The 15,197-nt window shown below is 43.5% G+C and overlaps 1 protein-coding gene across 3 annotated transcripts; it reads right to left on the bottom strand.

The window, feature by feature from the left end:
• Positions 1-5,817: 5,817 nt before the first annotated feature.
• Positions 5,818-12,855, bottom strand: PMP2 (peripheral myelin protein 2). Of its 3 annotated transcripts, XR_013814969.1 has the most exons (6): positions 12,729-12,855; positions 10,388-10,560; positions 10,121-10,222; positions 9,397-9,533; positions 8,513-9,054; positions 5,818-7,951 (listed from the first exon to the last, which is right to left on the bottom strand). XR_013814969.1 is itself a non-coding variant. In XM_079796576.1 (5 exons), the coding sequence occupies exons 1-5, from the start codon at positions 12,799-12,801 to the stop codon at positions 9,042-9,044; spliced, it is 498 nt and encodes a 165-aa protein (XP_079652702.1). In that variant the 5' UTR covers positions 12,802-12,855; the 3' UTR covers positions 8,173-9,041. The 3 variants fall into 3 exon arrangements, 2 of the variants coding, with proteins under 2 accessions (XP_079652702.1, XP_079652703.1); XM_079796576.1 differs by lacking the exon at positions 5,818-7,951 and having other exon boundaries at positions 8,173-9,054; XM_079796577.1 differs by lacking the exons at positions 5,818-7,951; positions 9,397-9,533 and having other exon boundaries at positions 8,173-9,054.
• Positions 12,856-15,197: the final 2,342 nt, after the last annotated feature.

The raw sequence follows: 15,197 nt of genomic DNA, 5'->3' as shown, positions 1-15,197 counted from the left end.
TTTTAATTAAATTCTTTTTTAAACATTTAAAGTATACCTTGCTATTGGTTCAGCATTCTTCTTCAGACTCTCAGTTAATGCCTTTTACTAAGTTTGTAGACTCTTTAATAAAGAAAAAGCAGAATTTGACCTTTGTACTTAAGTGGCTTCCCAGATCATGATAATTTGGTGAAATCAGAAAGACCCATGTTGAGTTCCACAAGGGTTCCTACCGTACCAGAAAGTGGAAGCTGACAGATGCCTTCCTTCCACCCAGGAGGATTTCCAAATACTCATGGACTCTGCGGTTTGGTTTGGTCATGGTTGGCGATGAGGCTCCCCGCCAGGCAGGTAAGACTCATTTGTGTTAAGATCTTCGGGCATCCTAGTCTGTGACCACAAGGGCAGGGCAGGTAACTCCCCCTCAATCAGGTCCTGCAGGGCCACACAGCCGTCCTAAGGGAAATGTTGATTTAAGTTCTCTTATGAAGACCCAGGTATAGACATGCCGTGAAGTCTTTGCCTTCAGGAAAACATGTTAAAGAATGACAGTGGGTGATAAGGGAGAGGGCTACCGAACATTTCTGCTTAAGAACCTCATGTCAACCATCTCCCTGAAACCTATCCTCAAAGAACAACAAACAACTCATTAAAATTGTAGGTTTTATTCTCAATGAACCACCCTTAACATGCTCTTGCCTTCCAGCTCCCGTGGTTCACCAAGATGACTTAGTTACATGAAGCAGGGCCTTCTCTCCTTCCTCCTTGGTCAGCAGTAATGTCTGTTGATTGAGGACTGCCAATGGAACTTAGGTTGTGATTTGCTGGGCAGGGGACTTGTTGGAGGTGATGTTTAACATGATGGTGTTAACAATGACTGTGTAGAAACAATGTGCTTTTCACTATGTTCATTGGGATCAGGAAAGCGGGGTGGGGAAACTGCTTGGTGTTCTTGTGGATTGTGAGCGTCCTTTTATTTTCTGCCGTACATGCCGCAGCGCGTGACAGACCCAGCTCGATAACTGCTGATGCTGCCTGTTCCCTACCTTCCCCGCAGGAGAGCCTCCTTCATCAGGATGGATGGATGTCCCTTTCTGGGCACCTGGGAGTCACTCCAGGGTTTCCCTGGGAGTTACTTCAAATGCCTTCTCTCCACCTCACCCACTGTGTACTGAGAGTTTTGACCCAAAAAGAGGCAGATGCCTAGTGTAGACATCTGTTGAGTTGGACTGGTCTGAGTGAAAGCCATTTCCACAGCTGAATCATCAAAACAGACACAAATCAGCAGGCCGGCTATGCGGATGCAGATAAATACTGCAGGAATTCTAGGTTTAATGAACACTAAATGCAGCTCACGAGGACCCAGGGGGCTGGAAGGAAGTTCAGTCTGTGGTTTTCTGATGACTCCTGTGTCCTCGCCACACAAATGTTTTTGCACTTACATCAACACTCAAAAAATCTAAAATCAGCATGAATTCTATACAGAGTGTGCAGTTGAAAATGGCAGCTCTAACTTATACTCCAAGTTACATGTGAAAATAAATCTGAATCATATAATGCTAATTCCTAGACTGACCTGTCTTTTATTATTTCTTTTTTAAAAATATATTTTTTTATTGATTTTAGAGAGAGAGGAAGGAGAAACATTGATGAGAGAAATATCCACCAGCTGCGTCCTGCATGCTCCCTAATTGGGGATAAAGCACACAATCAGGGCATGTGCCCTGACCTGGAATTGAACCAGAAACCTCTCCATACCTGGTACGACACTCAACCAACTAAGCCCCACCAGCCAGGGCCGATTTTGCTATTTTTAAATCTTCACTTTCCCATACGTCACAGATAATGGCTAATTGGGTTGCCTCCCGTGGAAATGACAAAGATAAGAGGTCAACACTTGCTTCCCAAAACAAAGGACTTGATTACATCTGGGTTGACATTATGGTAGTATTTTCACTACCTGCTATTATTTAGTGTCACGTTGGAGACATTAGGTTCTCTTGACTTTTTTGTTTGTTAATCCTCACCTGAGGATATGTTTTCCATTGATTTATAGAGAGCGTGGAAAGGAGGGGGAGAGATAGTGAGAGAGAAACATCAAGGTGAGAGAGACACACCAATGGCTGCCTCCTGCACCCTGACTGGGGATCAAGCCTGCAACCGAGGTATGGGTCCTTGACCCACAACCCTTCATTTCACTGGTTGATGCTCTAACCACTTAGCCAAACTGGCTAGGGCAGTACTCTTGACTTTGATGACTTTTCACTCCAAGTTAATTAATAGCAACATGATAATAGCCTACGTTAAATGTCTAACTTTGAAAGACTTGGCACAGTGGTTCTCAAACTGGCCATACACTGGAATCACTTCAGGTGTTTTAAGAAAAATATTGATGCCTGGGTCTCACCCACGACTCATAGATTATGACTCAGTGAGTCTGTGGTGCATTCTTGGTGTTGGAATGCTTAAAAGCTTCCAGATGATTCTACTGTGTACCCATACTTAGAGAGGTTCCACCTGGTTTAGGGAAAATAATCTTAAAACCTAAGCAGAGTGACTTTTTAATAAATATCAAAGTAACTCTTTAGTCAAAAAGTGGAAATATATGATCGATATGAAACTAAGACTCTCATTAGCAAAACCCAAGTACTATGTTTCTTCTAGGAAGTAGTGTGCCAATAAGTGTTTAAAACCATATCCTCAAGAAACAAAGCCTTAACCAGTTGTATTTTGCCTATTTCCCTGATGTAAATTCTCCCAGCATGACTGATTTCAAGCTACCACACAGCGTGCCAAATTCCTGAAAATCTAACCATCAGCTCTGTGGGACAATTTAAGCCAGCTCTGCTTCTAAGAGAACTACATCAGGTATGCCAATCTCTATCTGATTGACATCAGTAATTTATTTACCCTTTGGGGATGAGTTGTACTTATTTAGGTTGCAATAGATACTCATCAATTGCCATTTTAAAAGTTGTGTACATCAGCAGAGTTATTTAGCAATGTTTGTAAGCTTTCTATGGATCCATCTTAATATTTACTTTATGTAAATAATCCTAATATATAAAAACCCAGGGTCTGTAACATCCAAAATGACCGAAGGCTTGACCGACAGAAAGTCAGTGCAGGGTTGCCATGGCGACCCAGCACTGATTGCCCTGGCTGCAGGAGCCCGGACCCAGCACTGACTGCCAAGGGGGCTGCAGATCAGGCCCAAAGAGAGGCCTGGAGAGAGAAGCAGGGTCTGATCTGTAGCCTCCATGGCAGCTGTTGATCAGCCCTTGCCTCTCTCTTTCACTCTAGGCCTGGCCAACAGCCATGCCTCTCTTTCTCTCAGGCCTCCACTGGGGCTGCTGATCAACCCCGCCTCTCTGATCAGGCCCATTGATAGGCCCGGAGATGCTGACTGGCATAGAAACCAACCAATCAGAACCAAATCTGGGTGAAGTGTGAGGAGCCAATGGCTGCCAAGGAGACGGAGCTTTTGACACTGACTGGCATAGAAACTGACCAATCAGAACCTAATCTGGGTGAAGTACGAGGAGCCAATGGCTGCCTAGGAGGCGGAGCTTTTGACGCTGACTGGCATAGAAACCGACCAATCAAAACCTAATCTGGATTAACTGCAAAGGCAGAACCTAAGGTGGAGGCTGAGGAGGGGTTTAAAGGGCAACAGCTGTTCGGTGTAAGGTGTAAGAAAGAGGTTCAAATTTTTAATGACCGGTTTGGCAGTATACTGTACATGGCTGGCTATCAGTCCAAATATAGGTATTATGTATTTTTGTCTGCCAAGAGCATCTCCTCCTGATGAAAAAGGCTTTCCGCGCCCCCCCCCCCCCCATTTAAGCAATCCTATCCTATATAATCTATCTATACTACTAAAAGAGTAATATGCTAATTAGACCGGGTCAACCGACCATTTTCCAGATGTCCGACTTCCTTCCGGACAAAGCCATGGTGGTGGGGGCCAAGGCAGAGGCCATTAGGGGTGATCAGACCAGCAGGGGAAGGCAGTTGGGGGCAAGATCAGGCCGGCAGGGGAGGACTGTTGCTGGTGAGATCAGGATGGCAGAGGAGGGCCATTGGGAGCGAGATCAGGCCAGCAGGGGAGGGCAGTTGGGGGCGAGATCAGGTTGGCAAGGGAGGGCAGTTAGGGGTGATCAGAGAGGCAGAGGCAGTTGGGGGCAAGATCAGGCCAGCAGGGGAGGGCAGTTAGGGGCGATCAGGCAGGCAGGCAGAGGCAGTTAGGGGCAATCAGGCAGGCAGACAGAGAGGTTAGGGGCAATCAGGCAGGCAGGCAAAGGCTGTTAGGGCAATCAGGCAGGCAGGCAGGTGAGCAGTTAGGAGCCAGCGGTCCCAGATTGCGAGAGGGGTGTCCGACTGCTGGTTAGGCCCAGTCCCCCAAGGGGTTCCCAATTGGAGAGGGTGCAGGCTGGGCTGAGGGAATCCTCCCCACCCCACCCCCCCAGGCATAAATTTCATGCACTGGGCCACTAGTATTCTTAATAAATTTGGTCGTTTGATGTGCAAATAAACAGCTCTGAGATCTTGTACAATCTCTGCATTTTGAGGTTGACTAAAATGATCTATTTGAACATCATGCACATCCTATATAATAAAAGGCTAATATGCAAATCGACTGAACAGTGAAACGACTGGTAACTATGATTCACACTGACCACCAGGGGGCAGATGCTCAACACAGGAGCTGCCCCCCTGGTGATCAGTGCACTCCCACAGGGGGAGCACCACTCAGCCAGAAGCCGGGCTCATGGTTGGCGAGTGCAGTGGTGGTGATGGGAGCCTCTCCTGCGTCCCCAGCAAACTAAGCACCCCTCGGGGGAAGTCTGCCTGCTAGCTTAACAACCCCCAAGGGGTCCTGGACTGTGAGAGGGCGCAGGACGGGCTGAGGGACACCCCCCCCCCCCCCGCCCCAGTGCACGAATGTCATGCACTGGGCCTCTAGTTACTAGATAAATGATAATAACACAAGATACTTCTATCATGCTTCTTCTAGGCCAAGCACTGTTCTAAACTCTTTGCATATATCAACTTATTACTCACAACTCTGAGGTGTGTTCTATTATTATCTCCATCTTGACAGATGAAGGAACTCAGAGTCAGAGAGGTTAATTAACTTATCCAATGACACACAGCTAGTCAGTAGCAAATTGGAATTTGAACTAGGCAGTCAGGTTGCTCTTAACTGACATATTTATCAAAAAGACCTAGAGAGCCATGGCTGGTGTGGCTCAGTGGGTTGGGTATCATCTCATGCACCGAAAAGGTTGCTGATTCAATCCCAGTCAGGGCACATGCCTGGGTTATAGGCTTGATCCCCAGTAGGGAGCGTACAGGAGGCAGTCAATCACATTGATGTTTCTCTCCCTCTCCCTTCCTCTCTCACTAAAATCAATTTTAAAAATCTTTTTAAAAAATGCCTAGGGAATCAAAATTATTCTCCAAGATTATTTTTGAATACTGCAGAAGTCTAGTCACCACCCACCCCCACCTTTCCGGTTATTTGAAAACCTTTTTCAAATCCAACAACATGATCACCTGCTAAAATAATTATTTTCTCTTTCTCATTATCAGTGTAGTGCCATGTTTCCTGTTTGGAAAGCAGAAAGTACCCATGACTTTTGTATAAAAGTGCAATTGTATTTACTGAGGAATACCTTTTATAGCAAGTCATATTACCAAAAAACGCCAAAAATAGCACCGGTTTTGAAATGCTCCTTTTTATGGGTTTAGTTGGCTGGAGACAAAAAAATTTAAAAAATAAAGCACACCTCAGAGACAGAGAAGGTCTTTTATTTTTTTTAAGTTTGCTTGGAAATCATTTTAAACTTGCAGAATAGGTTCAAGAATCAGACTAAGGCAAAGAAAACATCGCTTGTACTTAGATCCATGCATTGTTAAATTTTATCCCATTTGCTCTATCAATTGCTCTCTTTCTGGAGGTATGTATGTAATGTACGTATATACCCACAATGTTTTTTTCTGAGATTTTTTAGTAAATTACATACATTATGGACCATGACCCCCAAATACTTCAATGTGTATTTCCCAAGAATAGGGATACTGTCTTATGTAGTCACAGTAAAGTTCTAATCGCAGTTGCCATCTTTATTGCAGCTTGCCAGTGCCGCTAATGTTGACCCTCGGAGTATTTATTTTATCTGCACACATCCAGCTAGAGGCACTGACTGCGTGTGGTGCCAGGTATGTTTAGTGCACATCCACATGGGACATTTCCCCAGAGCCTCTGCTTGTCTTCTGTGACACTGGCATTTTTTAAGAATTCAACCAACACCCCTGTCCCCTTTTTTACAGCACATTCCCCATTTGGAGTTTATCTGCTGTTTCTTCATGATTAGACCCAGACATGGATTCCAGGCCAGAATACGACACAGGTGATGTCACTTCCTTCTCAGGGTGTCACATTGGAAGCCACGTGTTTTCCACCCGCCCTTCGTGGGCAAGGTTCACGTCAGTGACCCGGTCAAGAGGTCATCCAGTTCTCCCACTGCGCACTTGTGGTTCTTTCCCTTGTAACTAAGGAGCAGTCTGTGTGGAGCACACTAATATCCTGCTCCTAACCAGAATTTCCCTCTCGCTTTAACATCACTGATCATTCTTCCCTGAGCCATGATTTCCTGTGATGGTTGAAAAGTGATGACTTTCCAATTCCCGCACTTCTTCCACGTTTACCAGGGAGCCCATGGCATTCTACAGTGAGGAAGACAATTCCTTCTCCTTTCTCTCTCTCTTTCTCTCCCTCCAGTGTTACTCACCGATTCTTATTTTTCCCCAATGGTTTATAATTTATGATTTTTCTTTATTATTTTGCTTCTCCAATTATCCCAGTTTGGGAGCGCCTTCAAGCTCATTTGAATATTTGGGTGACATACCTCGATTATTTGTTTGAACACGTCCTTACTTTCTGGCATAACAAGATATTTTAGACTCGGGTGGTTCCTACTGCTCTCACATTGGGATTGGCCATTTTTCCAAGGAACCCTCCTTCGTTTTAGTGGGGCATGAGGTATAGACACCAAGGTGCGGGTGCTGGGTGTACTCATTCCTACGGAGGTGTCTTTGCTTCTAAGCTCTTTGGCAGCTATAGCTGGGAAACAACTTTGCTTTCTGTGGCTTCAGTTAGTTACCTGCAGTAAATGAAGTCCAAAAGTATTAAATGAAAAATTTCAGAAATAAACAAGTCAGAACTTTTAAATTCCGCAGTGCTGAGCAGTATGATGAAATCTCGCGCCATTCTGCCCGCCCAGCCTGGGAGGTGACTCCCCTGTCAGCGTCTCCACGCTGTAGACGCTCCGTGCCCAGGGGTCACTGAGCAGCCTCTGAGTTATCACATCGCAGGGCTTGTGTTCAAACAACTTTTGTTTTACTGCATATTGACCCCAAAACTCAAGAGGAGTGCTGCTGGCAATTCGGATATGCCTTAAAGTGCTTCCTTTAAGTGAAAAGGTGAAGACAATACAAGATATTTGAGAGAGACCACATTCACATAACTTTTATTAGAGTATATTGTTATCATTGTTCTATTTTATTGTTACTTATTGGTGTTAATATCTTACTGTGTCTAACTTGTAAATTAAACTTTATCATAGGTCTGTATGTTTAGGGAAACAACATAGTATATATAGGGTTTGGTACTATCTGTGGTTTCAGACATCCACTGGGGGTCTGGGAACGTATCCCTTAAGGCTAAGGGGGAACTACTGTAGACATACACATAAACACATATGTGCATACACACATCAGTACATGTCAAATTGTACACACACATACAAATACATGCGTTAGAAACCGTGAATTTCCATCTATTTCAGCGCATTTTCACATTGTTGGTTTCCCCCTCATTCCATAGCTGCATGTTCCTTCTTCCAGAGGGAAAATTCTGGCTCCTAACATTCATACATCTTCTCATTTGCTCAATCACGTAATACATCTGAAATAGTTACATTATTATTGGAACACAGTGTTCCCTTTTTCCTGCCTGTCCAAACCCACTGGACCCAGTAATTTTGTGCCTCATAATTTATCCAAAAGAGAGGAACACGTGTGTCTACAAACAGCCTCGTATAAGAATGTTTATAGGAGCTTTGTTCATCATAGCCCCAAATTGGAAATAGCCCAACTGTTTTAAGAGAATAAGAGATAGAATCTGTGATACATTCACGCAATGGGATACTACTCAGCGATAAAAAAAAACAAAACCAAAAAACCGTTGCTGCTGCAGGAACAATATGGATGAGTTTCAAAAACATGCAGAGCTTAAAAAGGCAAACAAAAGAACACATAATGTATGAGTCCAGTTACATGAAGTTTGAGAACAGGCAAAACGAATCTATGGTGATGGAAACTAAGCCACTGTTTGTTTTTGTTGGAGATGGGACAGGGCAAGACATGACCTGGGAAGGGTATGGAAAGCGTTCTGGGCTTAAGGAAATGTACTATGTCTTGAACAGGGTGTGAGTGACATGGGTGCATGCAATGGGTTAAACTTTACCTTGAAGATATGTGCGTTTCGCTGTCTGTAAGTTAACCTCAATTTGAAAAAATTGGCTGGAGTAGAGTAGAGACGGCTTGTTTCAGCTGGAACTGGAACCCTCACTTTGAAGCTGCTCCTCTGGATTGCCTCACTTCTGCTCCTCCCCTCGGCACTCCCGCCTGGCAGGCATTTGTGTGAGCAGCCCCTGATCAGTATGTTTGCTTCCTTTTATTATCATTGCAAGTATGCAAAATACAAGTTAGAATTTTACAAATAATTAAATGACATTATCAACTATTTAGGTCAGGGCAATCTAGACACTTTAAGACAGCAAAGGTGCAAGCAAATTGAACATATTTGAATAATGCTGGATTGTAAATTAATCCTCAGTGGAGGCCTTGCCTGTCTGATCTATTAAGATGAAAGCAAGAACAAGCAAACTGCAGTGTAGTCAGACTCTGCCACGGAAACAGCTGAGCAAATATCAGGTCAACGAGGCATCGATTTTCTCAGACCTTCTCGTAGATCCTGGTGCAGACCACGCCTTTCATCTTACATTCCTTTAAAAAAGAGAGAGGTCAACTGGATACTAAAGCCCAAACGAGGGGACGACAAATTTGTAGTGGTAACAGAAATTAAAAACCATCCCACGAAATTAAACTCAGAAAAGTTTAAAATATCAGCATGTCAGTCTCCAGTCATTTAAATCCATGGCCCCTAAAGCAGGAGAAACAGTTTTAAAGTTGCTCTATGCTATGGCAGAAGAATTCTTTTAAAATGGCAACTTCCTCTATGCTGTACACCTGAAAGTAATACAAAATAGTATTGAGTGGAAAAATAAATAGATAAATAAAATTATATGCATGTTTTAAGTCTACTAAAACAGTGGTTTTCAAAATTACCTGCACATTTGCCTTGTCTGGGGAAAACTTAAAAAATGCGGATGCTCTTCCTCCCCAAGAGGTGTGATCTGCGATGGGCCCCTATTGGAACTCACTCCCCATGTAAGTCTATTGTGCAGCCAGGGACCAAAAACCCTCTGTTCCAAAGGAAGAGACATTCAAAACAGCATGTGAATCTACTTATAGTCAATGTATGTGCTAATTAGTGAGCACAGAACCTAAAACTTCACAAAACCATCAGAGGTCACCTCATGTAACCTTTGTCACCCTTCTTATCTGCCGACTGATGAGGTCTGCTGTGAGCTCAACTTCAGTCACTGACGTGGTTTAGTCCAAGTTACTATGGATCCTTGAAAACACTCAGATATCCACAAATATTCACTAATTGAGCCTTTTGGATTTGTTTTGCTTGTAGAACTTAGACTTGCTTTTCTCTTTGTGAGTCCCAACTGGTGAGATTTATCCATACCTCTTTAACTTTACTATCATTTTTAGGTGTTGTTATTTCTAAAGTAACAAGTGGGCTTTCTTAGTTCTAAGTTCTCAAGCCTTAAACTGGAACTCTTGATAGTTTAAGCATCACCCAAACACTAATTCTGCCTCACTCTCAGCCATTCTTAGCCATTGGGGTTCCAAAGAAAAAAGAATTTTTTTTTAAATATTATAACCAATTTCTTTATTTCAATGGCATCATTTCTGTATCTAGAAGTAAATATACACTTACCACTACCATTTTCCCATCCACCAGCTTTCTCTTTATTGTGGTCTCTTTGCCATCCCATTTCTGCACTTGATTCAATGAGCCTCTGGCCAAGGTTACGACGCTCTGCAAAGACAAGTTCACAGAATTGACTTTTGTGGCCGTTGATTGATTAAAGAAGCGTTAGTAAGCACATTCATTTCCAACAGAAGGAAGTAGTCTACCCTTTCCACACTAGCAGAGTTATCCTCTCTCAAACTGGAGACTTTGAAGAGAAGCATTGAAGTTTACCTTTGTTTTCCGGTTGTCTGCTGTGGTTTCTTCAAATTCCTGGCCGAGCTTGAAAGAGATCTCTGTATTTTTAAAGGTGCTTTCAGTCCTTATGGTTATAATATCCCCTTTCTTACTGATGATCACTTTGGGTTTGGCCAAATTTCCCAGTTTTCTGGTGGCTAACCCCACACCTGAAAATCAAGGTAGAATTAGAATTATGCTGACTCAGAGAGAGCACCTACAGAGTCTGGGGGCCACATTCTGGGCTCAGGTGGGCGGATGGCAGGTGGTGACAACCACAACTAAGAACCTCCTCCCATGTTTCACCTCCTAATGGAAATGCATGTCGCGAACTTGGATATTTAGGTTTTGTTACAAAGGTAACGTCTGCAAATTTGCAAGGTAGAAGTGTACAGCCCAAATAGTGTGAGTCATCCAACTGTAGCTCCATTGAAAATCACTCACCACATCCACCCGCACCTCCACTGGGCATCAACCACTGTAGTTTTGTATGGACCAATACAGTTTAGTTCGCACACAGATTATAGATGTGTTTTTCTTAAATGATGCTATGACAGATGCACACTGTCCCGTGACTTTTCTCTCTCGGTAACATACTATGGATATAGAAAAGAGTTCCCCCACATCCTTGATCAAATTTCATTTCTGAAATTTGTTGCGGCCCCTAAATCTAGTGGGTAGAAGAAATAATCCATTTCCCTTCAAGACATACCTTTACCATTCCAAATGATCATTAGTAAATAAAAGCATTAATTTTTTTCTGCATTTGAAAAACAAAACAAAATTAGACTCAAGTATTATTATTAGTATCCAAGATTATACAAATACATGGAAAAGGGGAAATGTCCAATGAGAGAAATATATTAAAATATATGAAGGGAAAACTAGAATATATATATATATATATATATATATATATATATATATATATATATGTGTGTGTGTGTGTGTGTGTGGTGTGTGTGTGTGTGTCCCTCAAAAATGCATACACACTTTGAATAATTATAAAGGCAGTGTTTATTAAAATACATTTTATTTTCAAAATTGATCTACCAGCTGTTATAATGTGTATACATTTTTGGGATACCTTCTTGTATTATTTATTAAAATTATTGTATTATTTATTTGTACTACACTGTAAACCTACTTTTGCCCATCCCTGTGTCCACCTAATAAGAAGTGACGAGTTAGACCTGATAAAGAATGGTGAACTGTATGTACTCTTCTAATTCTGATTAATCTTATATTATCTTATATGCTTTAGGGCAATGTTTTTCCAGCTAAATTTCTGCAGTGGAGCCTGAGGATCTACATTTTACCAGCCCCCAGGCATTCCTGTGCGCTCTAAATGTTGAAAATGACAGAATTAGGGAGTCCTTCTCATATTTTGCCTCTTCCTCAGCTGTAAAGTGAAGTCCATGCATCTAACTAATCTGACAGTGCGAATCGACCCCGATAAGGTCTCGTAGTTTTCTAAGCGGCATGACAGGATTTTGCTCATTTTTATCTTAAAAGAACCTTTCTCACTGGCTTTCTGAACAGGTAAATAAAGCTACAGGCATTTTGGCAAGCAGGGCAACCTGGGTCATTGGCATCACTGCTCATTGGATTGATACAGCTCTGGAAGTGTCCAAGGATTCTGCCCATTGATTGGGCTCATGTCTGTGGAACAGTCTCTAGAAATAGTGTCAAATAAAGTTGATGTCACTAATGACTGGGTTTCCCACCTCCATCCACTGCTCCAACTCCAAGAAAGTCTAATGTTAGTGTAATTGAGTTTGAATTCACTGCCACAACCATTCTTTTTATCAGAATAACTTCCCTAGGCTATAAACATCCTGCTTTAATGCATCTTCTTTTTACAAACTCTCTATCTACATGATTATGTAATAATGAACAACCTAGAAGTAGAAATAGAAAGCTTATAGTTTAGCTAAACATCAACATTTTAACTTCAGTATCTTCAGCTCCTTGTATTGTGAGCTCTTTAGTTGTTACAAAGCCAGCATTCAGGAAAGCCGAGGAATGGGGTTGACTACACATCAAAGACTTCTTCCCTGTGGTTCTGAACCCAAAGCCCTATTGATACGAAACTGCCTTTGGAAATTGTGGGAGTTTCATGCATCTAAACAACTCTCATGTAAGTTAAAATCTATTAAAATTGCCACAAAGGAAATGCAAACACATTATCTGGCACAAGAGAGGATCAACCCTAGCAGAGGATTGCACTTCAGCCTGCAAACTTCCCCAGCCTCCTGGAAAAGGAGGCAGAAGGCAACAGTCACACAGCGTCTCCAAACGAGCCTTGGCAACCCGGAGAAGAAAGAGCCTTCCTTACCCAGCGCCCTCATGTAGTCATCGAAGTGCTCGCTGGACACGAGCTTCCAGGCGCCCACAAAGCTGCTGCTCATGGTGCTGTGGAGAGTGCAGCCCCGTTCCCGGGGAGATCCAGGGGGCTCCGTAAGATGCTGGAGCCTCAGAAGGCGCTTTTCAAAGACGCCCATGGCACGTGAGGCACACAGAGACCCAATGGGGAAAGGCAGAGTCAGGCGCAGGCAATGAATGGCTCATAAATCATCCATTAGGACAAAAGAAAACTCCACATAATGTTTCCTTTCATTTCCAAAAATTTTTATAAAAATCAATGAGAGCACTATTTTTGGTTGATCTTACCTTTTTAAGAAGTGCTTAGGCCATTAATGCTTTGGAAAAAACTCCAGGAATTGAGTCCTATACCGAACTAAATGATCTGAGCATGAATGAATGAAGGCGTGTGTGTGTGTGTGTGTGTGTGTGTGTGTGTGTGTGTGTGTGTTCAGGCATCTTGATCACTCTCAATCCTGAGTCTGCACAATTAAGAATTCTTACTGAAAGCGAAGACTGAGGGAGAAATGTCCCTGAGCACTGTGATGCCCGCCTCCACCAGGCTGTGGGAGAGAAAAGCCAGAGCAGAGTGAGGACGTGGTCATAGGTGAGGGAGGCTCGGCATAGCTCACATACTCAGGGGGGCAGAGTGGGCGGCAAACACAGCCAGTGTGTTAGAGCGGGGACAGAGCCTGGATTCACGGGGGACAAGAATAGGGCCACCACACGCTCCTTGGCCCCAGCGAAGATCGTCATCTAAGAAAACCCTTGCGTCTGAATTAGGCAGGCTCTTAGTTAATACAGAAACTTTGAGTTTAAGTCCTTTAAAATAAATTCACAGTTATATAAAGAGAACAGGTTTTCTATAAGAAGAATCCTAATGTACACATCTTTAACAATTCCAGGCGCTAGGTACTGGTATTTTAACCATTTTGCCAAAGAGAAAAGCGGGGGTCATGGCAGTTAGGTAACTTGTTCCCAACACTTGACTAAGGAGAGGCAGGATTTGAACCGGGCGTTGTTCGCTGGTGCCGGGACTCTAGACCAATATTTTGCACAGCTCCCCCTATGCCTCTGTGCACAGAGGCCCTGGCTAAGGTCTGGCGATCCTGACGTCACCAGGACTAGACAGGGACACCCATTCTCAAGTCAAGGAAGGTGAAGGTCATGAGCTGAAGCCCCCAGGCTCCCACGGTCATCAGAGCCCCAGTCTTTGATCAGGGGGAGCAAATGTCAAACCACCTCGAATAGGAGTGTTGCTCTTGGGAAAAAGGCCTCGTTGCGGCCACGCCTTTTCCTAGCAGCTTTCTGCACGGGCTTTCCTCCTGGCTGTGAGGCAGCGGGTACTGTATATGGATATCAGGCTGGCGCTCTTCCAGCCATCAAGCATCCTGTGGTCCACTTGCTCGTGACAGCAGAATTGCTGGCCTCCAGGGCTCAGGTCCCCCATGCCAGAGCTGTGCCCTCACCATTGCGATTAGGTGGTTGTTTAACCTAGGCTGCAGGTTTGATCTGTGGTTGGGGCACGTGTGGGAGGCAACTGGCCGATATTTCTCTGGTACATCAATGTTTCTCTCTCTCTCAAAAAAAAAAAAATCAATAAAAAAACATCCTCGGGTGCAGATTTCAAAAAGAAGAAAAACATGAGGGCTTTCCTGTGCTGGTCCATTGCACGCGGTCTTCAACCCTCCCCACAGCGCTGCGACGATCTCTCCATTTTGCAAAGGGGAAGTTGGGTGGTTGAGCAGCTCATTTCGTGCTCACACAGCTGTCGGTGGCAGGAGGACTCAGGTCCTTCCCCCACTTCACCCGGTGGGTCTCTGGGTGACAATGGACTCTGTGTGTCTCGGGCTGCTGGGTAGGTGGTCCCTCCCCTCCTCACCCCTCCCAAACCACACAGCATCCAGATACCAAACATCAAAGTGGACAGACGCTATTTCCCCTTAAATGTTCAAAAAGAAACCTTTAGAACCTATAATTTGGAGATTAGGTTATGCCCTAACACTTTATCCTAATTTTCTATCAATTTTTGGTTATTAATTTTGAAATAGTTAGTCAGCTCTCTTTCTATGGCCAGTGAAAAAAAGTATGTCCATTTGTGTTTATTAAATGTTTGTATAAAAGTATGAAAATTAAATACACTAAGGATGTTCAAAAATTATTTTTGTCAGTAAGTTATTAAATAGTATTGGATACCAAAAAAAAAGAACGAAAGAAAAGAAATCCAGTGAATTATCCTATATAATAAATAACTAATATGCAAATGGTCATCATGCCCTCACATCGTCATGCCCTCACGCCATCATGCTGCAACTTTTAGACACTTGACACTGGGGAGAGAGGAATGGGGACCAGCCAGGCTGCGGCCTGGGAGAGGGACAAGCCGCACACCCTGCGGTCCCGGGCACCAGCAGCTGTGCCTGCGCCTGTGGCCCAGGAGAGA

Source organism: Cnephaeus nilssonii (genome assembly GCF_951640355.1).
Source record: "Cnephaeus nilssonii genome assembly, chromosome: 18".
Lineage (NCBI taxonomy): Eukaryota > Metazoa > Chordata > Mammalia > Chiroptera > Vespertilionidae > Cnephaeus > Cnephaeus nilssonii.
Note: the sequence above shows the minus strand (reverse complement) of the source record. Positions and strands in the feature narration are given on the sequence as shown.

What these genes read in the sequence shown, in the direction of transcription:
- PMP2 (XM_079796576.1), bottom strand. Translation starts at nt 12,801, where the DNA reads ATGAGCAGCAGCTTTGTGGGCGCCTGGAAGCTCGTGTCCAGCGAGCAC. An exon ending in CAGACAACCGGAAAACAAAG is followed by an intron (nt 10,223 to 10,387) that starts GTAAACTTCAAT and finishes TTGTCTTTGCAG; the next exon opens with AGCGTCGTAACCTTGGCCAG. An exon ending in TGGATGGGAAAATGGTAGTG is followed by an intron (nt 9,534 to 10,120) that starts GTAAGTGTATAT and finishes CCTTTGGAACAG; the next exon opens with AGGGTTTTTGGTCCCTGGCT.